General features: G+C 44.1%; 2 protein-coding genes across 2 annotated transcripts in view; both read right to left on the bottom strand.

Moving 5' to 3' along the window:
- Positions 1-414: 414 nt before the first annotated feature.
- Positions 415-17,519, bottom strand: LOC119262921 (glutamine synthetase-like). Its single transcript, XM_037536347.1, has 8 exons — positions 17,478-17,519; positions 12,874-13,058; positions 7,638-7,775; positions 5,515-5,661; positions 5,249-5,376; positions 3,385-3,584; positions 2,983-3,302; positions 415-422 (listed from the first exon to the last, which is right to left on the bottom strand). Exons 2-8 carry the CDS (start codon positions 13,040-13,042, stop codon positions 415-417), a joined length of 1,110 nt encoding a protein of 369 aa, XP_037392244.1. The 5' UTR covers positions 13,043-13,058; positions 17,478-17,519.
- LOC119262920 (glutamine synthetase-like) overlaps positions 13,130-25,587 on the bottom strand; it is a 24,467-nt gene continuing 12,009 nt past the window's right edge. The window contains exons 5-8 of the mRNA XM_037536346.1: positions 25,339-25,466; positions 23,476-23,675; positions 23,086-23,393; positions 13,130-13,143 (exon numbers count right to left, since the gene is read on the bottom strand). Of these exons, the coding sequence (XP_037392243.1) occupies positions 13,130-13,143; positions 23,086-23,393; positions 23,476-23,675; positions 25,339-25,466 (650 nt within the window). The remainder of the gene's footprint in view (positions 13,144-23,085; positions 23,394-23,475; positions 23,676-25,338; positions 25,467-25,587) is intronic.

Here is a 25,587-nt window from a genome sequence, read left to right as displayed (position 1 = left end):
GGAGCTACTGCACCTGCATTTTGAATAAAAATTCTAAGCAAACCTTGCGCATCAGCATGAGCCTGACTGATCCACTACAGCTGACGACAAGCTGTATTTTCACTTTTAAAGTTAGTTCATTTATCTTGAAACATATTAACAGGTGTAGAACATTTCATTGTAATTTTTAAACTGTGGACTGGGAATTGAGAGGCTCTTCCCAAGAATGGGAGGTCTGAAACGCATAGTCAGGCACAAGTAGAGACACCAGATAAACTTCTGTGATGTAATGAACTGTTGAGCTGTTCATCCTTAATGCATTTTCAAAGATATATCCATTTTAAATTGAGCCATGAATTTTAATGGGCTTTCGTGAGATGATAAAAGTAGTTGATGTTGTGAGTTAGGATTTATTTACAGCTCTGCAAAAGTATTTCAGCACCCTAGTTTTCATACATAACACATCAAACACATTCAAATTGCACTCCTTTTTCCATTAATTTTATTTACACACTTCAGAAAGGAATGAAGGTATGACCAAGGAAAAGTATGTTCACTTTACAAAACAATTTGCAATGTAGGAGAGACAGTAACTCAGAATGAACAACATCTAAGAGTAGCCTTGTCTCTAAGGTGAGCCAGCAGTGGTATAAATGCTTCTTTGTAATGCAAATATATTTATGTAATAGTGTAAAATAGTTATATAGTGAAATTTCAGCTAAATAGGTCTGGCACCACCTACAGATTGGTCATAAAATGCAGTCTTCATGGTGAACTCCACCGACTTGGGTAAGCACTGCTCCTCTCTGTGACCCAAGGAAAATTGAAATAATGGTATAAAGTGCAGTAATATCCCATCTGTGCTCCTACGTTCATAAACAATACCACTTTAAGACCCACATGCTGAAACTGAGATTAGAATGTGTAATGTCCAGGCGGCCTGCTGACCATCTCCAAACATTAGGGCTCAGTGGTGACACTTGTGGGTGCCTTACTCAAGGGGTGCCTGCATGCTGCTCTCTGTTCAGTCTTGAGTTCACGGAGCCACGTGCACGTTCCTCTGACTCAGCTGGTATCAACGAATCAGTCCTCTATCAACGTCCAAATCATGCCAAAATGGTCTCATTCCTTTATGCTGCTTTGTGCTGCTAAAATAAACATTTGTGCTATTTCATTTAAAATTGAACTTGAGAAAACACAAGGCTAAGTACTTAGGAAAAACAACCAAACTGTCTCGAGAGAAAGAAGAATTTGAAAGGAAACTAAGTAAACAAAGAAGGTCAGTGGTTGCCATGGAGGGTTGAACCCTACCACTGTGAAACTACATTTCATGTTGGCTGTACTCACTGCAGGTAAGCTAGATGGCAGTTTATTGTGTTAATTGTGATTATTTTCTTTAAACTGTCATATGCTGTATAACTCCCATTTCATTGTTGTGAGCTATAGCTACAAGTTAGCAGGTTAGGCAGTTGGATTGCCATGTGGTTGGATAAGTTGTCATTTTTTGTGCTCGCAGTACTTATTATTGTTTTTTTTGGTTATTCTAATGTCCATTGCTCTGGACTGATGAGATGACCAAATTCTGAACGAAACTACATTTTGTGGTTGCCTTACTCATAGCAGGGAAAGTAAATTGACCATCATCCACAAGTCCCTGTACAAGTCTTGGTGGAGTGGGATGAACACCACAGCAGGCTACTTAAGCAATAGAGCATGAGAGGGAGTGTGTTATGGTGAAATAACAGCACAGTTTGAATGCTTCTTAACCAATCAGCTTACTTGGCTGTTGTATAAATGTAGAATGAAACATACTGCAATACAAAATACAGATATTATTGCAGCAGTAAGTAATGAGTTCTTTAAATATCCACAGGAAGTATTTTTTAGTGAGGTACTATTTTCATTCACAGCACTGCAGTAACACTGACCTGGTGATGGTGTGTTAGTGTGTTGTGCTGGTGCAAGTGGATCAGACACAGCAGTAGTGCTGGAGTTTTTAAACACTGTCCACTCACTGTCCACTCTATTAGACACTCCTACCTTGTTGGTCCACCTTGTAGATGTAAAGTCAGAGACGACAGCTCATCTGCTGCTGCACAGTTTGTGTTGGTCATCCTCTAGTCCTTCATCAGTGGTCACAGGACGCTGCCCACAGGACGCTGTTGGCTGGATATTATTGATTGGTGGACTATATAGCAGATTCAAGGATGGTCTTAATGTTTTGTTCGATAAAACCCAAACACTCTATATGAAAGGTGCAGTTGTGCAAACATGTTTTGCAGTAACTAAATCTGTGTTTCTCAAATAAATGCCTTTTATTTTGTGGTGCACAATGAAGCTACTTGTGTGTTAATAGCACCCCCTGGTGGAAGTATCGTTAGTGTGCCAACCATCAGTCGGTGTAAGTAAAAAAAGGTTTTGAAGTAGATTTTATGAATTGCAGAGAAACTAAATTAATTAAATCCACCTAAATTTACATTCAATCCTAGAATGAAGTTTAAAACAGGGTCGCTTGGGATTCTCTGCTACCGCAACCCTATCTGGACTAAGTGGTTAAAGATGAAGATGAGGATGATGATGATGATGATGATGATGATGTAAAATTACCATTTTGGAGATACAAGGTTTTGGTCCGACAGCAGTGATGAAAGTGTGTCCCAAGTTATTGGTGCTGCTATACACTAATATGAACAACACTGAACTGCCTGTATGAGTTGGAGCTCCTTAGCGGTCACTCCTGACTTTCTGCCTTCTTGTTTCAGAGCTTCAAAATCCAGTCCAGTCCTTCAAGTCAAGTCCATCCATCCATCAATTATCTAAGCCGCTTCCCCGTCAGGGTCGCGGGGGGATGCTGGAGCCTATCCCAGCAGTCTTCGGGCGGAAGGCAGGATACACCCTGGACAGGTCGCCAGTCCATCGCAGGGCAGACAGACAGACACAGACAGTCACTCACACACTCACACCTAGGGGCAATTCAGTTTGTTTGCATGTTCTTCAGATAACCCCCCCCCCCCCTGTAGTCCACAGGCTCCTCTCCCTCCTCATTGAGCAGGCATGTACGAATTAACGCCTCAGTCACGGAGTATGGGTCGCAGTTGGCCGATGGACGGTGGTCTTCGAGGTACCCTCGCTGATCTTGGGCTACGGAGCGCAGGATACGAACGTCAGCACTATGATTAGTCACTCCTGCAGAAAACTTGTTGATGTCGGGGGCCGAAAAACCAGTCAGCCGTCTGGCGTTGTCCAACCCCCCTTTGGGATCATATGCTCGATTGTGGTAACTCTGTCTCCTGCTCAACTTCTCAATTGCCTCCTCAATATACCTACAGTCACAGAAAGATGATGAGAGATGGTTGCTTCATTAATACAGTTGAAAATGACCTTTGCCTGTTTGCATCAGTGTACCTTAAACCTCCCTCCTCTCGCATCTCCTTTGTACTGAAGTTAGTGTGGCATCCGGCTGAGCTCCAGTTGCCTGGGACTGGCTTGGGGTCCAAGGAGGCCACAACACCAAAGTCTTCACATACCCTGTGCAGGATAAAGCGAGCCATCCAAAGATGGTCTCCAATGCTGATGCCCTCACAAGGACCCACTTGGAACTCCCACTGAAGAAAAAGACAGGAGTGTTGATTGTAAACATTACTGCAGATGTCATGCTGTAATTTTAAAAGGAACCCTGGCTACTAAGGCCCAGTCCCATTTCACCCTTCGCCCCCGCCACTCAACCCTCAGCCCTCTGATTTGCGTGTACACGTCTAGGGTTAAGTTGTCCTGATTCTTGTTGAGATAGAGGGGTGGGGCGAAGTGTTGGGGCTACATGATCCTCCAAACTGAGGTTTTTCAGAGACTCCAAACAGAGAAAGATGAGAAAAAAAGAAAAACCAGCAAGACAGAGAACAAGAGACCAGAGAAACCCACAAATGTGAGAATTTTATCTGTTTAAAAATTTTGATAACCATCATATTATCTTAGTTTAATGTCGTTACAGTTTATTTTGGTCCTTTTCTTTATAACAACCATAAAAAAATCACTAATAGCTTGTTCATCACTCTATAGCTATCTAGCTAACTTTCCTGTTCCACCTTAAATAATCCAGCAGTTCTGATGCCTGAAGCGTCAGAATGTATTCACCATTTAATGTGGAACAGGAAAATTCGAACAAGAATCTGGAGAATCTCCGACTTCAGCTTCATATCACTGAAGAATTAGTGGTGGGTGATAATAAATAACTGCCCCCCTCTTTGAAGGCGTATGATCCCTAAATGTAACTAAAGCCCAGCAGTGAGGAGCTGAACTTTCCCCTCCTCTGCTGTCCCTGCAGACGGGCAGGGTCGCCTACAGAGCGGCGCTAGTAGCTGTTAATGAAGTGATGCTCTTTTATTAGAGGGTCTCATTTCAGAGGGAAGATCTCAACCACTGCCCTGTAGCTCGGGAACAAGGGGCAAGGTGACACCCAGAAAACAAGGGGTAGAGGTAAAAAGAGGAAAGATGATTCGAAGACTTGCAGTGAGCACTGAGACTCGAGTGAGTGGTAGAGCCAGATTATGAGGAGCCTGGCCACTTCCGGATTATTTTACATGTCGTGACCTAAAAAGGGAAACCTGACAATTAAATGTTGCTGAAATCTGACTGAACTGGACTTTATTTGGTCTGATATTTACCTTTATGGAATTTGGCTGACGCTCTTATCCAGAGCGACTTACAATTTGATAATTTTACATAGGCAGGCCAAGGTGGTGTTAGGAGTCTTGCCCAAGGACTCTTATTGGTGTAGTGTAAGGTGTTTGCCCAGGTGGGGATTGAACCCCAGTCTACAAGGCAGAGGTGTTAACCACTACATTAACCAACCACCAGTTGTTGACTGTATAAGATGCTGATATTTCCACTCGGCAACTTCAGTAAACAGTATATGGCACAACATCATATTGCAATTTAGATGTTCCGGATCTTTGCTTGAGGAAATTTTCTTTGACTGGACCTTACTGAATTTTAATTAAAGACCCCTGTTTTAGATGCTAAATGTAAATGGATTGATGTAACAGCTTTCCTATCAATAAGGAGAAAAGAGTGTGGACAGTGACATGTAAGCTACCTGTGGCTCAGTCCGAAATGGCTGAACAGCAGATGTGTTCAGGTAAGGTAAATGAAGGGTCAATTTCAGTGCAATTATTTGACATTACGGTCTGAAATGTAACCAAAGTGGTGAACTACGGCATTTTAAAATGAATAGATGTTCTGTTTGTTCTAGTTGGGTTTTTAAGACATTTACCTGTGCAGGCATAACTTCAGCATTGCTTCCACAAATCTCAACCCCTGCGTACAGACAGGCTCTGTAATGTGCTTCAGCAATGTCTCTCCCGTAGGCTTTATCTGCACCCACTCCACAGTAATAAGGGCCTGTTCAAACATACAGTATATAGAGCCATTCACTCAGACTGCTACATTGGCCTTTCAGGCAATTGTTTTGGATCATCTAGATTTGAGATGCTGGCCTAAATGCTGGATAAACATGTCCTAGGTCTGCTCAGTATTTACCTTGTGGTCCAGGGAAGCCATTTGTGGGCCAGCCAAAAGGACGACCATCAATGCCAAAAAGTGTGTACTCCTGTTCCATACCGAACCATGGATGCAGGTTCTCCACCATGTCCATAATCTTTTTGCATGTGTGACGAAGGTTGGTTTCTGAAACGGACAGGGTTTGATTAAAGCATTCAAGTCGGGTTGAAATCAAAAATGACTTTTTATAAACTTTTTTAGTTCATGTCTCTGGTCATATTAAGCACTATTTGTCATACAAATGCCATTTGCAAGATTAAATTCACATTTTTCCTACAATTTTCCATCAAAATGTAATGACTGTTGCCCTCCTCTAAAATGTTTTGCTTGCGCCACCATGCACCAGAAGGCTGAGAAAAAAATTATCCAGTCATATCATGTATCCCTCCATCCACTCTCACTTACTGTCGACCAAAACACATGCAGTATCTCACAAAAGTGAGTGCAACCCTCACGTTTCTACAAATATTTTATTATATCTTTTCACACTATAGAAATGAAACTTGGACAGAACTTAAAGTGGTCAGTGTGCAGTTTGTATAGCAGTGCAGATTTACTGTCCTCTGAAAAGAACAACACACAGACATTAACGTCTAAATAGCTGGCAGCACAAGTGAGTCCACCTCACAGTGAACATTGGGCTCAAAGGGTCAATATTTAGTGTGACCATCATTATTATCTAGCACTGCCTGAACCCTCTTGGGCATGGAATTCACCAGAGCTGCACAGGCTGCTACTGGAATCCTCTTCCACTCCTCCATGATGACGTCACGGAGCTGGTGGATGTTAGACACCTTGCGCTCCTCCTCCTTCTGCTTGAGGAAGCCCCACAGGTGCTCAACTGGGTTTAGGTCTGGAGTCACACTTGGCCAGTCCATCACCTTTACCTTCAGCAAGGCAGTGGTCATCTTGGAGGTGTGTTTGGCATCACTGTCGAGTTGGAAAACTGCCATGCAGTGGAATTCATGTTTCCCTCAATGAAACGCAGCTCCCCAGTGCCGGCAGCACTCATGCAGCCCCAGACCATGATGCTACCACCACCATGCTTGATTGTAGGCCAGAGACAGTTGTCTTGGTGCTCCTCACCAGGGTGCCACCACACATGCTGGACACCATCTGAGCCAAACAAGTTTATCTTGGTCTCGTCAGACCACAGGACATGGTTCCAGTAATCCATCTTCTTGGACTGCTTGCAGGGTTTCTTGTGCATCAGCTTCAGAAGAGGCTACCTTCTGGGACGATGGCCATGCAGACTGAGTTGATGCATTGTGTGGCGTATGGTCTGAGCACTGACAGGCTGACCTCCCACTTCTTCAACCTCTGCAGCAATGCTGGCAGCACTCATTCATCTATTTTTTGAAGCCAACCTCTGGATATGACGCTGAACATGTGGACTCTTTGGTTGAACCTGGCCTGTTCTGAGTGAACCCTGTCCTGGAAAACAGCTGTATGACCTCGGCCACCGTGGCTCAGTTTCAGGGTGTTAAGTCTTCTTATAGCCCAGGTGTCTTTATGGAGAGCATTAATTCTATTTCTCACATCCTCAGAGATTCTTTACCATGAGGTGCCGTGTTGAATATCCAGTGGCCAGTGTGAGTGAATTGTACCCAAAACACCAAATTTAACAGCCCTGCTCCCCATTCACACCTGGAACCCTGTAACTCTAACAAGTCACATGACACCAGGGAGGGACGACGACACAACTGGGCACAATCTGGACATGTTCACTGTGAGGTGGACTCACTTGTGCTGCCAGCTATTTAGACATTAATGTCTGTGTGTTGTTCTTTTCAGAGGACAGTAAATCTGCACTGCTATACAAGCTGCACACTGACCACTTTAAATTATACCCAAGTTTAATTTCTATAGTGTCATCCCATTAAAAGATAGAATAAAATATTTGTAGAAATGTGAGGGGTGCACTCACTTTTGTGAGATGCTGTGCAGAAGACCTCGTTTATAATGTGTTTTACACAAACATCATGAATATTTGTTATTTCCCACTTACATTGACTTTAAGAGGTTTTCCACTGTTTACCCTCCATTTAATAAAGAGAGACGTGATATTTTACTAGCAAATTCATTAAAATAATTTCTCTTACCTGCAGGTTTACAGTCACGTCTGAGCGCTTCACACAGAATGAGCTTGTTGGGGTCCTTCCTGAATGGGTCTCTAAACATGGCCCTGGGGATGAGGTACATGTCGTTGTCTGATCCAACAAAATTCCACTCTGGGACATCTGCAAAGAAGTGCAGCCATTAGCAAACAGCAGTAACAGCATAAGGAGGCCCACAAGAGAGTGTAGAGAAAGCATTTCATATGTCTTGCTAACACCTCATCTAAGTGTAATATGCCAGAAAGATCAGACACTCGCAGCTAAAAGGATCAAAGGGTCACAAAAGTAGCGTGGGTCAAATCCAGGAAACACGGCCAGTATAAGAAGACAAACGTAACAACAGGCGAGCAGTCCACAAAGGCACAGGGAAAAAGGCGGGTCACCAGGGGGAGCTGGAGTCATTGTGTGGAAGGCAGGATACACCTTGGACAGGTCACCAGTGGCTAAATAAACTAATTCCTATTTAATACACTCATACCTGGGGCAGTTAAGGGTGTCCAACAGGCCTGACTCCATGTCTTTGGACTGTGGGAGGAAACCCACGCAGACAAGGGGAGGACATGCAAACCCCACACAGAGACGACCCTGACTGCAGAGCCAGGAATCAAACCCAGGCCCTTCTTGCTGTAAGGCGAAAGCACTACCCACGGCCATATATTGAGTTTGAGTAAAGCTCCATTTTTTTCTTGTGAAAATATAAGCAAAAAAACCTCATTCTGCTGGCATACATGCTAAATATAATAAATAATAATAATAATAATATTTTTTACTTACTTAGCACTTTTCTTGCTGGTGGTTATAGACAGTTTCATTAAATGATAAATGCCACATTCAAATATGTTAGAATTACAAAGCTAACAAATAAGCATTACTTACACTGCACAGACTTTTAGAGCACAAAGCTAAAAGTTTCATGAGTGTTGTCTTAATGAATGTGTTTACTGCTTTCTTTTATTTGCATATATTTGCCTCAACCCAATGTTTGTTGCGTCCTCATATGAATGATGCAAGAATCCAAACCCTCACTTATCCAGGGGACCAGCCGTATGTCTGGAGATGTTTGCGCGCAGGTACCAGATGCCTAACCAGCCAGTAAGACACTGGGCTGATGTAGTTTTATAGCAGGACTGATGCCAAGATTAGGCGCAGCCTGTACATGACAAGTGACAGGTGTGACAGACATGACCATGTAGGGATAAACAAGAATAGGCAGAATAATGTTCTAAATTGATGATTGGTACAGATTAGGGAACCAGCCTTGTGACCGGAAGGTCGCCGGTTCGATCCCCAGAGCCGACAGCACTTGAGCAAGACACCTAACCCCCAACTGCTCCCCGGGCGCTGCGGATTGGGCTGCCCACCACTCCGGGCAAGTGTGCTACCTGCCCCCTAGTGTGTGTGTGCTCACAGGTGTGTATGTGGTGTTTCACTTCACGAATGGGTTAAATGCGGAGGTGAAATTTCCCCGTTGTGGGACTAATGAGGGTCACTTAATCTTAATCTTAATCTGATTCTAGTGGTTAGTATAGTGTAGTGGGTAACACCTCTGCCTTCTACGCTGTACACTAGGGTTCAAGCACCCCACTACACCAATAAGAGTCCTTGGGCAAGACTCCTAACACTGCCTTCGCCTTCTTGTGTGAAATGATCAAATTTTAAGTCGCTCTGGATAAGAGCGTCAGGCAAATGCCATCCATCCATCCATCCATCCATCCATCCATCATCTTCCGCTTCTCCGGGGTTCGGGTCGTGGGGGCAGCATCCTGAGCAATGAAGCCCAGACCTCCCTTTCCCCAGCCACTTCCACTAGCTCCCTGGGAGGGATTCCGAGGCGCTCCCAGGCCAGCTGGGTGATATAGTCACGCCAGCGTGTCCTGGGTCTTCCCCGGGGTCTCCTCCCCGGTGGACTTGCCTGTGACACCTCCCAAGGGGGGCGTCCAGGAGGCATCCTAACAAGATGCCCGAACCACCTCAAGTGGCTCCTCTCGACGTGAAGAAGCAGCGGCTCTACTCCGAGTCCCTCCCGGATGACCGAACTTCTCACCCTATCTCTAAGGGAGAGTCCAGCCACCCTGCGGAGGAAACTCATTTCAGCCACTTGTATTCGCGATCTCGTTCTTTCGGTCATTACCCAAAGCTCATGACCATAGGAGAGGGTGGGACCGTAGATCGACCAGTAAATCGAGAGCCTTGCCTTATGGCTCAGCTCTTTCTTTACCACAACAGACCGGTAAAGAGCCCGCATCCCTGCTGACCCAGCACCAATCCGCCTGTCAATCTCCCGCTCCCTTGTACCATCACTCGTGAACAAGACCCCGAGATACTTAAACTCCTCCACTTGAGGCAAGAGCTCATCCCCGACCCAGAAAGGGCTCTCCACCCTTTCCCGCGTGAGAACCGTGGCCTCGGATTTGGAGGTACTGATCCTCATCCCGGCCGCTTCACACTCGGCTGCAAACCGATCCAGTGAAAGCTGAAGTTCACGGCCTGATGTCCCCAATAGGACCACATCATCTGCAAACAGCAGCGATGTGACCCTGAGGTCACCAAACCAGACACCCTCCATCCCCTGACTGCGCCTAGAAATTCTATCCATAAAAATTATGAATAGAATCGGTGACAAAGGGCAGCCCTGACGGAGTCCAACTCTCACTGGGAAAAAGTCTGACTTACTGCCGGCCATGCGAACCAAGCTCCTGCTTTGTTGGTACAGGGCCTGAATGGCTCGTAGCAAAGAGCCATGTACCCCGTACTCCCGAAGCACCTCCCACAGAATACCCCGGGGAACACAGTCGAATGCCTTCTCCAAATCCACAAAGCACATGTAGACTGGTTGGGCAAACTCCCATGAACCCTCCAGAATCCTGGAGAGGGTAAAGAGTTGGTCCAGTGTTCCACGACCAGGGTGGAACCCGCACTGGTCCTCCTGAATCCGAGGTTTGACTATAAGCCGGACTCTCTTCTCCAGTACCCTTGCATAGACCTTACCAGGGAGGCTGAGGAGTGTGATTCCCCTGTAGTTGGAACACACCCTCTGGTCCCCCTTTTTAAAAAGAGGCACCACCACCCCAGTCTGCCAATCAAGTGGCACTACCCCCGATGTCCACGCAATGTTGAAAAGGCGTGTCAGCCAAGACAGCCCCACAACATCCAGAGCCTTGAGGAACTCAGGACGGATCTCATCCACCCCTGCAGCCCTGCCGCCAAGGAGCTTTTTAACTACCTTAGCGACTTCGGCCTCAGTAATGGACAAGCCTATTCCCGTGTCCCCAGACTCTGCCTCCTCACTGGAGAACGTGTTGGTGGGATTGAGAAGGTCCTCAAAGTATTCCTTCCACCGCCCAATGACGTCTTCAGTCGAAGACAGCAGCACACCACCTCCACTATATACAGTGCTAGTGGCACACTGCTTTCCCCTTCTGAGTCGCCTGACGGTTTGCCAGAATCTTTTCGGAGCCGACTTAAAGTCACTTTCCAAGGCCTCACCGAACTCTTCCCACACCCGGGTTTTTGCCTTGGCAACGACTGAAGCCGCAGATCGCTTGGCCTGTCGATACCTGCCAGCTGCCTCTGGTGTCCTACAGGCCAACCATGTCCGGTAGGACTCCTTCTTCAGCTTGACGGCATCTCTCACCTGGGGTGTCCACCACCGGGTTCGAGGATTACCGCCCCGACAGGCACCAACTACCTTGCGACCACAGCTACAGTCAGCCGCTTCAACAATGGAGGAGCGGAACATGGCCCATTCTGAGTCAATGTCCCCCACCTCCCCCGATATCTGGTCAAAGTTCTGACGGAGGTGTGAGTTGAAGATCAATCTGACAGGTTCTTCTGCCAGACGTTCCCAGCAAACCCTCACTATACGTTTGGGTTTGCCTGGTCTGACTGGCATCTTCCCCCACCACCTGATCCAACTCACCACCAGGTGGTGATCAGTTGACAGCTCAGCTCCTCTCTTTACCCGAGTGTCCAGTACACATGGCCGCAAGTCCGCTGACACGACTACAAAGTCAATCATTGAACTGCGGCCTAGAGTGTCCTGGTGCCATGTGCACTTATGGACATCCTTGTGTTCAAACATGGTGTTCGTTATGGACAAACTGTGGTTTGCACTGAAGTCCAAAAACTGAACACCACTCGGGTTCAGATCAGAGAGGCCATTCCTCCCAATCACACCCCTCCAGGTCTTACTGTCGTTGCCCACGTGAGCGTTGAAGTCCCCCAGTAGGACAATCAAGTCTCCAGGAGGAGAACTTTCAAGCACCCCTTCCAAGGACTCTATGAAGGCTGGGTATTCTGAACTGCTGTTCGGTGCATAAGTACAGACAACAGTCAGGACCCGTTCCCCAACCCGAAGGCGTAGGGAAGCTACCCTCTCGTCCACCAGGGAAAACCCCAACATACAGGCGCCGAGTCGAGGGGCTATGAGAAAGCCCACACCTGCCCGCCGCCTCTCACCATGGGCAACTCCAGAAAAGAAAAAAGTCCAGCCCCTCTCAAGGAGATTGGACCCACAGCCCAAGCTGTGTGTTGAGGTGAGCCAGACTATATCTAGCCGGTATCTCTCAACCTCGCGCACCAACTCAGGCTCCTTCCCCGCCAGTGAGGTAACGTTCCAAGTTCCAAAAGCCAGTTTCATCAACCGAGGATCAGAACGCCAAGGCCCACGCCTTCGGACACTGCCCGATCCACAATGCACCGCACCCCTACTACTGCCCCTCCCATCGCTGGTGGGTCGATGGGAGGGGGGACTCATGTAGCTCCTTCGGGCTGGGCCCGGCCGGGCACCATGAGTGAATGCCCGGCCACCAGACGCTCGCTGGCGAGCCCCTCCCCCAGGCCTGGCTCCAGGGTGGGGCCCCGGTAACCCTGATCCGGGCAGGGTACACAAGTCCGGCTTTGTTGTCCTCATAGGGGTGGATATGGATCACACTTTGTCTGGCCTGTCACCTAGGACCAGTTTGCCATGGGAGACCCTACCAGGAGATTTTGCTCCAGACAACATAGCTCCTAGGGTCCTTCAAGCACACAAACCTCTCCACCACGATAAGGTGGTGATCCATGGAGAGGTCAGGCAAATGCCATAAAATATAAATACAGTCACAGTCCCAGGCACACACAATACTGAATATAATGACATATAACACAACACTAAACACAGTACAGAGCAGCACAGAAATCTAACGACTGTGGAAAATGATTGCATTTTAATGTAAGGTACCTTCAATGGTTTGAGGTTCCGCGTTCAGAGTCTTGGTCTTGCATCGGAGATCCTCTCCAGTGCTGTCGATCCAGATGTACATGGCCTGCACTGTGTCCCTCTGTGGGAGCTCCATGTACTGCTGCTTCACAGCTTTACTAAGCTTAGCACTTGATGAAGTGGCCATCATGTTTGCTATGAGACAGCTGAGAAAGAGGGAGCCAGAATTTTTGTTGAATTTGTTCAGCTGCAATACCACAATAGACAGGATTTAGCCTTAAGCATCAACTCCTGTGTTTAAACATGCATAGAGATCATCTTCCATCAGCACTGGTATCTGATTACATCAACGGGGTGTTGTTTGAATAATCTTACTGTTTGTCCAATAGGTTGTCTAATACTAATATAGTCTAATGTAAAACAACATTATTGAACTGCCGTTAGCTGCATGCCATTTCTGTCGGGCAAGCCGTCCCTTTGGTATTATAACATTATGTTATGAATTCTTAACATTATGTGAGGAGTCCTTTTTAATTATATGCTTTTTCGGACTCTTCATCTAGAAAAAAGGGTTCTGTCTCCAAAGTCCAACTCTAACTTAGTTCTATAGGATTCTGTTTGTGAGCCAGTCAGCACTTTGAAAACACACAAGAGGACCAATCAGGTTCTGCTTCTTTGTCAGGTCACCGCCCTGCTTAGTGACTTGGGGAAAAAGTTTAGAAACCTCTGTGAAACATGAAAACATGTTGCTGAAACATTTTGCAGTCTCATTGTCTTAAGTTATATAAACATGAAGCCTTAGAGGTAATGAAATAATATAATTGATGGGGTCTTAATTACATCATAATCATTCATTTCATTTATCTTTTCTTTTTCCCTCAAATTAGGGCATTTTGGTGCATTAGAGTCAACTTTTCTAATTCAGCCCCAATTCCAAAAAAGGTGAGATGCTGTGTAAAATTTAAATATATGTAAATAAATGTAAATAGAAACAGAAGGCAATGGTTTGTAAATCTCATAAACCCAATTTCATTCACAGTGGAACATAGAACATATTTCCAATGTTGAAAGTGAGACATTTTACCATTTCATGAAAAACACGAACTCATTCAGAACTTGATGGCAGCAAAGCATCTCAAAAAAGTCGGGACAGGGTCATGTCCACTGTTGTGTAGCATCGCCTCTTCTTTAACACCAGTCTGTAATCATCTGGGAAGTGAGGAGAGCAGTTGCTTTAGTTTTGGGAGAGGAATGTTGTCCCATTCTCGTCTGATGTGGGATTCCAGCTGCTCAGTTCTGGGTCTTCTTTGTTTTCATTCCATTCATTCCATGATGCACCAAATGTTCTTTTTTGGTGAAAGGTCTGGACTGCAGGCAGGTCAGTCCAGCACCTGGACTCTTCTTTTGGGAAGCCATGCATGTAGTTTATCGCTGTCTTGCTGAAATATAAAGTCCTCACTGAAATCCAGACGCTGTCTGGATGGCTTTTGAACTGTGCACTGATAACAAGCCGGTCCATCTCCTCTTGAGTCTGCAGCACAAGGCATCCATGGTTTCCAAAAAGAATTTCAATTTCGATTCATCTGACCACAGAGCAGTTTTCTATTTTGTCTCAGTCCATTTTAAATGAGCCCTGGCCCAGAGAAGGTGGCAGCGTTTCTGGATCGTGCTGACATAAGACTTCTTTGCATGATACAGCTTTAACTTATATTTGTGGATTGCACAGCGAACTGTGCTCAGACAGTGATTTGTGGAAGTGTTCCTGAACCCATGCAATGATTTCCATTTCAGAATCATGTCTGGTTTTAATGCAGTGCCGCCTGAGGGTTTGAAGATCACTAGGTGACAATGAGCACACTTGCCCAGAGTGGTGGGCAGCCCTATCCACAGCACCCAGGGAGCAGTTGGGGGTTAGGTGTCTTGCTCAAGGGCACTTCAGTCAGGTACTAAGGAGAATAAACCAGTGACCATCCAGTGACAAGGCTGGTTCCCTACCCTCCAGCCCACGACTGCCCCCAATTTTATCGAGGCATTAATGCCAGTGTTACTTTATGATGGACTCTCATGAAACCCTGACCAGCACATTTTAAACAGCAGACTAAGTTTGAGACATCAGAAAGTTTCAGTCAGTTCTGCATGTGCGTCGCGTCACAGTGAGAGTTTATACCGTTCAACACGGCGGAGCAGAAACTGGTCTGCAGAGGAGGCGATGTTCATGCTCTGATCTTTAAAAGACGGCGGCGGGACGGACGTCCAGCTTGTGTGTCTCAGAGCACGACGTCTTCCTCTCGGGCTTCTTTAATAAGGACATGTGAAGGACGTTTTCCTGAGTCTGACGTCAGTTAGAAACACAAGCACTGCTCACTGCTGCTCATCTCACTCACTGGACTCATGGGATGTTCGCTGTCATGGTAATGTTTACTCTAAGTTTTAATCACACATGCATGTCATTTTGGATCAGATTACTTGTAGTGAGCATGAAAATGGGACATGTTCTTCAGATTGTTGAATAGACTGAGAATAAACTCCTCAGTCTCAATCTGTAATCAAATTGTATTCAATCGGATTGGCAAAAATCTTTGCATGTAATCCCAGACAATGTCAGTCACACACATTACAGTGTTGGTATTGGCTGTTTGTTTTGAGATCCCATCTCTTTGAGAGCTTTGCCAGAACCTGAGCTTCCTTGTGGGACAAAAAGTGATTTTGTAAAAGCTTGCAATTTAATAAACACTGAGAAAAGTTTCATATGCAAAAGCACTCCTGATAGCCTCGAGCACTGCCTGAGAAGCCCTGCATTCAGACAAGATCCAGAATGATGTGCCTAAAAGTCTGTCGCTCAAGATGCAGTGTTCATGAAAATTACCAAATGTTTGTTAAGCACTTTTTTTGCATAGGCACTCCTTGCATAACACATTGGCAGAAGATATTATTTACATATCAAGATCAAGGCTTAGGCATTTGCACAGGCACTGCTGCAAGCAAAATAACCGGAGAATATTTGACTCTACAGCCTTATTTAAGAGATGTTTCAGGAGCTGGAATAGAAAAAAAACAAAGAAAATTGAATGGTATTAATCATGTTAATCTAGGCATGGAGGAAAACCTGACATGCCTCACTATAATAAACTTAACCATCTACTGACATAACTGATTCCCCATCTTCATATTCCAAAAGTGAATAAGCCTTACATTTCAACCCAAGTATCCTGATCAGTGTTGAAGTTAATACACCGATCAGGAATAACACTGTGACCAGCTCCTCGTTTCTACGCTCACTGTCCACTTTATCAGCTCCACTGACTGTATAGCTGCACTCTGCAGTTCTACAGTTACAGACTGTAGTCCATCTGTTTCTCTGATACGCTGTTACCCTGTTCTTCAGTGGTCAGGACCTCCATGGACCCTCACAGAGCAGGTACTATTTGGGTGGTGGATCTTTCTCAGTCCTGCAGTAATACTGACGTGGTGGTGGTGTGTTAGTGTGTGTTGCGCTGGTCTGAGTAGATCAGACATGGATGTGACTCAAACCATGTAAAACACACTGAGGCTCATGTAGTGAGTTGAAGTCTGAGGTAAGTTAGTCCAGTTTATTGTCAAAAGAGAAACCAGACTGCAGTAAGTTAATGAGTGTGTTTATATGCTCTTAATAATCTGATAACTGCAGATAATCAGATCAACACGTTTACATGCTCTTGAGTAATCAGATAATCTGGAAACTCTGGGTCAGACATGAGTCAGACAGCAATGAGTCAGACAGCAATCAGATTTCTGCCTTACAACACGCCAATAAACTCACGGAAGAAGACGTGACGTAAACATAACTTTAAACTCAAACTTCATACCGTGGCTTTTTTTAAAGACTTTAGCTGAAAATATGAACGTCCATCGTCTAGAATATGAAAATTATTTAACTCTTTTATTTCGTGTTTGGATTCAGCGTCGCTCCAACAGTCTCACCGATCTCGCACCGATCTTACTGAGTTAAATCCAGTGAAAGGGTATGCAGAATAATAAGGCACTGTTAACCCAAAACAGCATCCAAAATGTTTGTATTTGAAAAATATATATAATTAAATACAATATATACCATGATATATACTAAAAATTCCTTCAATCAGTATCATCCTTTTAAGTTAAGTTGCTACATGAAGCAATTTTAGGTTGATCTGATGAGCAGTTTTTATGATGGCACTACAACTTCCAGAAAAACATTAGAATCCTTATTGGTATTGGTGTACTAGCCTTGGTATTACTTGTAATAATACATATGGATCATAATGATAAGCCATGCAATTCCTGGATTGGACAACTTTTGGCAAAGTATTATATTGAAAAATAAAAGCAGCGAAGGAAGCATGAACAAAAAGTGTAATCAGCCATACACCTGGCACAGCTTTGCTAAAATATGAGGAAAAATCTTCAGGCAGAATAAGAACGTGCAGAATTTGATGTGTAACACAATTTAAAAAAACTTCAAAATAGAATACAAACATTCCCCTGTTAACATTTATATAAATATTTATTTAATTACTAGAAGTGAAAATCCCGGGTAAGATTAGCTCAAGATGATCCCTTGTGACAAGTCAAAGAAATACGTGTGATTAAATATTTATAATACATACCTTTAGCAAGAACAAATCATGTATCCAGCTGTTTTTCGCTCCTCTTACCAAAAGCGCTTTCTCTGCTCAGACTTTTAAACTGTACTGTGAGACCTGCTCGTCCCTGATTGGACAGAGACACACATGGGCCATGCTCAGGCACCATCAACTGCTTAGGGGGGTTAAATACTTGGCTGTGAATGTAACTGCTTAATTTGACATTAATTCCAATGATACCATTGATTAAGTCATTTATGTATCATAACTCATATATTTGTCATTTGCTGCATATATTGAGCATTTTTCTACGTAGCCCCAAAATTGTGTAAACATCTCCCGACCCCAGTTTGGGACTCAGTTTGGATACACGCTCTACATTTAAATCTAGACTCAAAACTTAAATACTTAAAAAAGTATTTTATTAATATCAGTTGTTTGCACTATTACTCTGTATTACATAACAGTTAGTTCCGGCCACGTAAGCTGACTGTGTAACTGGGAGCGAGGAGGCGGACGCATGTGCTGAGATAAGCGAGCTTTATTAGGGGCAAATCCAGGGTCGTGGTCAAAACAGTCCAGGTTCATATAGCCAACACGGACAGATCGGGGGACAGACATGACAAAAACCAGAATCAACATAACAAACGGAGACTGAGACATCAAACAAAGACCGGCCAACACAAGGGGCAAACACAGGGCTAAAGTATACAGGGAAAACGAGGGACAGGTGAAAACAATCAGGGGCGGAGTTACAAAAGGAGGGGCAGGACTACAGATGCCAAAACAAACGCACATGGACTAAACCAAAACACGAACACATGGACAGGACTGGGAGGGGCCAATCGTTCTAACCATGCTGTTATTTCACCATAACATCTACCAACATCTGAGACAGCTGTAGCTCTATTTGAACGACTTTACTTCTTACTTTGTCTGGCAGCCGATTTGGTCCTAGTCCGAAGATAAGACGACACTAAATTCCCAAACTGTCTTCACCACTGAGCAGCTTTTCAGTCGGCAGCTGTGACAGAAGAACAGGAATGTGACTGGAATCAGCCAGAAATGAACCCAATACGATTCGCCAAACTAAACGAACAACAAAAGCGGACAAAACTGAGCTGAACCTGATATTGAGGCAGTTTTCACTCTATCATAGTGCACAGTATCACGAACACATAGACCTGTATCTTATCCTACCTCTAATTAATGTGCAATATCTGCTGCTGATAGATGGTACAAGTGCAATACATACAAGTTCTGGGCAATATCTGTAATTATTACTGTGCAATATCTACAGTTTCTGTGCAACATCCAGTAATTACCTGCTCAGAAATGTGCAATATCCATACAACTGCGTGTGTAAACTGTAAATTTGTTATATTAATTCTATTTTTATTTTTTATATTTTTCTGCTAACAGACGCCTTGCTTGTTTATTTATTTCTATAGTATATCTTATATTTAGTATTTTGTATGATGCACATCTTTGTTTACTTACTGCTCTTTATCTGCTTACTGTGTGTTCTGCTGTAACAATGCAAATTTCCCCCAGTGGGATAATAAAAGTCTGTCTTATCTTATCTTCTCTCATATGGCTCAGTCTGATTTGGTCAGACTCTGAAGATCAGACTACACGTTTAGTCTGGCGAATGGTGTTGGGTTCATTTCTGGCAGATTCCAGGTTGTTCAGCTGTTCTTCTGTCACAGCTGTGACTGAAAAGCTGCTGTGCAGCGAGTGGGCAGAGTTCGTTACTCTGATGTAGCAACAGGCGGCTTGGACTATAACTTGGCGGAAGTAACTGCGAACATGAAAACGTATTAAAAGCCACGTTCATGGCTGTGACCGCATTAGGCTCGTGCCTGCGACCAAACCACAGCCATGAAGTTATTTTGTGATACCATCCTTTCCATCTCTCAATCTCTCTCTCTCTCTCTCTCTCTCTCTCTTTATTTGCATCCCTGAGTGATCTTTGCCTGAGTGGCTACTTGGGAGCCATTAGAGCTGTAAAGTCACTAGAGCTCCAACTCTGCTAGCTGATCTGCACCATTTTGACCACCATGGAGCTTCATGCTGTACACTTTTGAGCAAATCTCACCTGCGTGAACTGACCCTCCTAATGCTGCTGCTGCAATAACTTTGACTGCTTAACCATTGCTCCACCTGTTTTTCCCCGTTTTGTATTCTAATATTTTATTCTAACGCGGTCCCCTTTTGAGTCTTGGTTCCTCTCAAGGTTCCTTCTCTTGCTCTTAAGCAGTTCTTGCTTGCCACTGTCACCACTGGCGACGCTCATGGGGGCTTGGACCCAGATTTTTCTGTAAAGCTGCTTTGAGAGACCACCCGCTGTAAGAAGCTCTATATCAATAAACTTTGACTCGACTTGACTTGATTTAGGGGACTTTTTGAAATGCCAGTTGTTGTCCATAGTGGACAATAACATCTCTGCTCTGTGATGGCTGTGGAAGCATTAATTCTAGGTGGCTAGGCTACTAGGTCAGCCTACCATATGATGCTATTGTTTAAATGGATTACCTCTGCAGAGATTATAATGATTTAATGATTGCTGAAGCAAGTTCATGTGCTAGAACAAGTCAGTTATTTCTAACAATTAGCTTTTCAACGACCTTCTTATAATGGAGCTACTGCACCTGCATTTTGAATAAAAATTCTAAGCAAACCTTGCGCATCAGCATGAGCCTGACTGATCCACTACAGCTGACGACAAGCTGTATTTTCACTTTTAAAGTTAGTTCATTTATCTTGAAACATATTAACAGGTGTAGAACATTTCATTGTAATTTTTAAACTGTGGACTGGGAATTGAGAGGCTCTTCCCAAGAATGGGAGGTCTGAAACGCATAGTCAGGCACAAGTAGAGACACCAGATAAACTTCTGTGATGTAATGAACTGTTGAGCTGTTCATCCTTAATGCATTTTCAAAGATATATCCATTTTAAATTGAGCCATGAATTTTAATGGGCTTTCGTGAGATGATAAAAGTAGTTGATGTTGTGAGTTAGGATTTATTTACAGCTCTGCAAAAGTATTTCAGCACCCTAGTTTTCATACATAACACATCAAACACATTCAAATTGCACTCCTTTTTCCATTAATTTTATTTACACACTTCAGAAAGGAATGAAGGTATGACCAAGGAAAAGTATGTTCACTTTACAAAACAATTTGCAATGTAGGAGAGACAGTAACTCAGAATGAACAACATCTAAGAGTAGCCTTGTCTCTAAGGTGAGCCAGCAGTGGTATAAATGCTTCTTTGTAATGCAAATATATTTATGTAATAGTGTAAAATAGTTATATAGTGAAATTTCAGCTAAATAGGTCTGGCACCACCTACAGATTGGTCATAAAATGCAGTCTTCATGGTGAACTCCACCGACTTGGGTAAGCACTGCTCCTCTCTGTGACCCAAGGAAAATTGAAATAATGGTATAAAGTGCAGTAATATCCCATCTGTGCTCCTACGTTCATAAACAATACCACTTTAAGACCCACATGCTGAAACTGAGATTAGAATGTGTAATGTCCAGGCGGCCTGCTGACCATCTCCAAACATTAGGGCTCAGTGGTGACACTTGTGGGTGCCTTACTCAAGGGGTGCCTGCATGCTGCTCTCTGTTCAGTCTTGAGTTCACGGAGCCACGTGCACGTTCCTCTGACTCAGCTGGTATCAACGAATCAGTCCTCTATCAACGTCCAAATCATGCCAAAATGGTCTCATTCCTTTATGCTGCTTTGTGCTGCTAAAATAAACATTTGTGCTATTTCATTTAAAATTGAACTTGAGAAAACACAAGGCTAAGTACTTAGGAAAAACAACCAAACTGTCTCGAGAGAAAGAAGAATTTGAAAGGAAACTAAGTAAACAAAGAAGGTCAGTGGTTGCCATGGAGGGTTGAACCCTACCACTGTGAAACTACATTTCATGTTGGCTGTACTCACTGCAGGTAAGCTAGATGGCAGTTTATTGTGTTAATTGTGATTATTTTCTTTAAACTGTCATATGCTGTATAACTCCCATTTCATTGTTGTGAGCTATAGCTACAAGTTAGCAGGTTAGGCAGTTGGATTGCCATGTGGTTGGATAAGTTGTCATTTTTTGTGCTCGCAGTACTTATTATTGTTTTTTTTGGTTATTCTAATGTCCATTGCTCTGGACTGATGAGATGACCAAATTCTGAACGAAACTACATTTTGTGGTTGCCTTACTCATAGCAGGGAAAGTAAATTGACCATCATCCACAAGTCCCTGTACAAGTCTTGGTGGAGTGGGATGAACACCACAGCAGGCTACTTAAGCAATAGAGCATGAGAGGGAGTGTGTTATGGTGAAATAACAGCACAGTTTGAATGCTTCTTAACCAATCAGCTTACTTGGCTGTTGTATAAATGTAGAATGAAACATACTGCAATACAAAATACAGATATTATTGCAGCAGTAAGTAATGAGTTCTTTAAATATCCACAGGAAGTATTTTTTAGTGAGGTACTATTTTCATTCACAGCACTGCAGTAACACTGACCTGGTGATGGTGTGTTAGTGTGTTGTGCTGGTGCAAGTGGATCAGACACAGCAGTAGTGCTGGAGTTTTTAAACACTGTCCACTCACTGTCCACTCTATTAGACACTCCTACCTTGTTGGTCCACCTTGTAGATGTAAAGTCAGAGACGACAGCTCATCTGCTGCTGCACAGTTTGTGTTGGTCATCCTCTAGTCCTTCATCAGTGGTCACAGGACGCTGCCCACAGGACGCTGTTGGCTGGATATTATTGATTGGTGGACTATATAGCAGATTCAAGGATGGTCTTAATGTTTTGTTCGATAAAACCCAAACACTCTATATGAAAGGTGCAGTTGTGCAAACATGTTTTGCAGTAACTAAATCTGTGTTTCTCAAATAAATGCCTTTTATTTTGTGGTGCACAATGAAGCTACTTGTGTGTTAATAGCACCCCCTGGTGGAAGTATCGTTAGTGTGCCAACCATCAGTCGGTGTAAGTAAAAAAAGGTTTTGAAGTAGATTTTATGAATTGCAGAGAAACTAAATTAATTAAATCCACCTAAATTTACATTCAATCCTAGAATGAAGTTTAAAACAGGGTCGCTTGGGATTCTCTGCTACCGCAACCCTATCTGGACTAAGTGGTTAAAGATGAAGATGAGGATGATGATGATGATGATGATGATGATGTAAAATTACCATTTTGGAGATACAAGGTTTTGGTCCGACAGCAGTGATGAAAGTGTGTCCCAAGTTATTGGTGCTGCTATACACTAATATGAACAACACTGAACTGCCTGTATGAGTTGGAGCTCCTTAGCGGTCACTCCTGACTTTCTGCCTTCTTGTTTCAGAGCTTCAAAATCCAGTCCAGTCCTTCAAGTCAAGTCCATCCATCCATCAATTATCTAAGCCGCTTCCCCGTCAGGGTCGCGGGGGGATGCTGGAGCCTATCCCAGCAGTCTTCGGGCGGAAGGCAGGATACACCCTGGACAGGTCGCCAGTCCATCGCAGGGCAGACAGACAGACACAGACAGTCACTCACACACTCACACCTAGGGGCAATTCAGTTTGTTTGCATGTTCTTCAGATAACCCCCCCCCCCACTGTAGTCCACAGGCTCCTCTCCCTCCTCATTGAGCAGGCATGTACGAATTAACGCCTCAGTCACGGAGTATGGGTCGCAGTTGGCCGATGGACGGTGGTCTTCGAGGTACCCTCGCTGATCTTGGGCTACGGAGCGCAGGATACGAACGTCAGCACTATGATTAGTCACTCCTGCAGAAAACTTGTTGATGTCGGGGGCCGAAAAACCAGTCAGCCGTCTGGCGTTGTCCAACCCCCCTTTGGGATCATATGCTCGATTGTGGTAACTCTGTCTCCTGCTCAACTTCTCAATTGCCTCCTCAATATACCTACAGTCACAGAAAGATGATGAGAGATGGTTGCTTCATTAATACAGTTGAAAATGACCTTTGCCTGTTTGCATCAGTGTACCTTAAACCTCCCTCCTCTCGCATCTCCTTTGTACTGAAGTTAGTGTGGCATCCGGCTGAGCTCCAGTTGCCTGGGACTGGCTTGGGGTCCAAGGAGGCCACAACACCAAAGTCTTCACATACCCTGTGCAGGATAAAGCGAGCCATCCAAAGATGGTCTCCAATGCTGATGCCCTCACAAGGACCCACTTGGAACTCCCACTGAAGAAAAAGACAGGAGTGTTGATTGTAAACATTACTGCAGATGTCATGCTGTAATTTTAAAAGGAACCCTGGCTACTAAGGCCCAGTCCCATTTCACCCTTCGCCCCCGCCACTCAACCCTCAGCCCTCTGATTTGCGTGTACACGTCTAGGGTTAAGTTGTCCTGATTCTTGTTGAGATAGAGGGGTGGGGCGAAGTGTTGGGGCTACATGATCCTCCAAACTGAGGTTTTTCAGAGACTCCAAACAGAGAAAGATGAGAAAAAAAGAAAACCAGCAAGACAGAGAACAAGAGACCAGAGAAACCCACAAATGTGAGAATTTTATCTGTTTAAAAATTTTGATAACCATCATATTATCTTAGTTTAATGTCGTTACAGTTTATTTTGGTCCTTTTCTTTATAACAACCATAAAAAAATCACTAATAGCTTGTTCATCACTCTATAGCTATCTAGCTAACTTTCCTGTTCCACCTTAAATAATCCAGCAGTTCTGATGCCTGAAGCGTCAGAATGTATTCACCATTTAATGTGGAACAGGAAAATTCGAACAAGAATCTGGAGAATCTCCGACTTCAGCTTCATATCACTGAAGAATTAGTGGTGGGTGATAATAAATAACTGCCCCCCTCTTTGAAGGCGTATGATCCCTAAATGTAACTAAAGCCCAGCAGTGAGGAGCTGAACTTTCCCCTCCTCTGCTGTCCCTGCAGACGGGCAGGGTCGCCTACAGAGCGGCGCTAGTAGCTGTTAATGAAGTGATGCTCTTTTATTAGAGGGTCTCATTTCAGAGGGAAGATCTCAACCACTGCCCTGTAGCTCGGGAACAAGGGGCAAGGTGACACCCAGAAAACAAGGGGTAGAGGTAAAAAGAGGAAAGATGATTCGAAGACTTGCAGTGAGCACTGAGACTCGAGTGAGTGGTAGAGCCAGATTATGAGGAGCCTGGCCACTTCCGGATTATTTTACATGTCGTGACCTAAAAAGGGAAACCTGACAATTAAATGTTGCTGAAATCTGACTGAACTGGACTTTATTTGGTCTGATATTTACCTTTATGGAATTTGGCTGACGCTCTTATCCAGAGCGACTTACAATTTGATAATTTTACATAGGCAGGCCAAGGTGGTGTTAGGAGTCTTGCCCAAGGACTCTTATTGGTGTAGTGTAAGGTGTTTGCCCAGGTGGGGATTGAACCCCAGTCTACAAGGCAGAGGTGTTAACCACTACATTAACCAACCACCAGTTGTTGACTGTATAAGATGCTGATATTTCCACTCGGCAACTTCAGTAAACAGTATATGGCACAACATCATATTGCAAGTTAGATGTTCCGGATCTTTGCTTGAGGAAATTTTCTTTGACTGGACCTTACTGAATTTTAATTAAAGACCCCTGTTTTAGATGCTAAATGTAAATGGATTGATGTAACAGCTTTCCTATCAATAAGGAGAAAAGAGTGTGGACAGTGACATGTAAGCTACCTGTGGCTCAGTCCGAAATGGCTGAACAGCAGATGTGTTCAGGTAAGGTAAATGAAGGGTCAATTTCAGTGCAATTATTTGACATTACGGTCTGAAATGTAACCAAAGTGGTGAACTACGGCATTTTAAAATGAATAGATGTTCTGTTTGTTCTAGTTGGGTTTTTAAGACATTTACCTGTGCAGGCATAACTTCAGCATTGCTTCCACAAATCTCAACCCCTGCGTACAGACAGGCTCTGTAATGTGCTTCAGCAATGTCTCTCCCGTAGGCTTTATCTGCACCCACTCCACAGTAATAAGGGCCTGTTCAAACATACAGTATATAGAGCCATTCACTCAGACTGCTACATTGGCCTTTCAGGCAATTGTTTTGGATCATCTAGATTTGAGATGCTGGCCTAAATGCTGGATAAACATGTCCTAG

The sequence above is a fragment of the Pygocentrus nattereri genome, chromosome 30 (genome assembly GCF_015220715.1).
Source record: "Pygocentrus nattereri isolate fPygNat1 chromosome 30, fPygNat1.pri, whole genome shotgun sequence".
Taxonomy (NCBI): Eukaryota; Metazoa; Chordata; class Actinopteri; order Characiformes; family Serrasalmidae; genus Pygocentrus; species Pygocentrus nattereri.
Note: the sequence above shows the minus strand (reverse complement) of the source record. Positions and strands in the feature narration are given on the sequence as shown.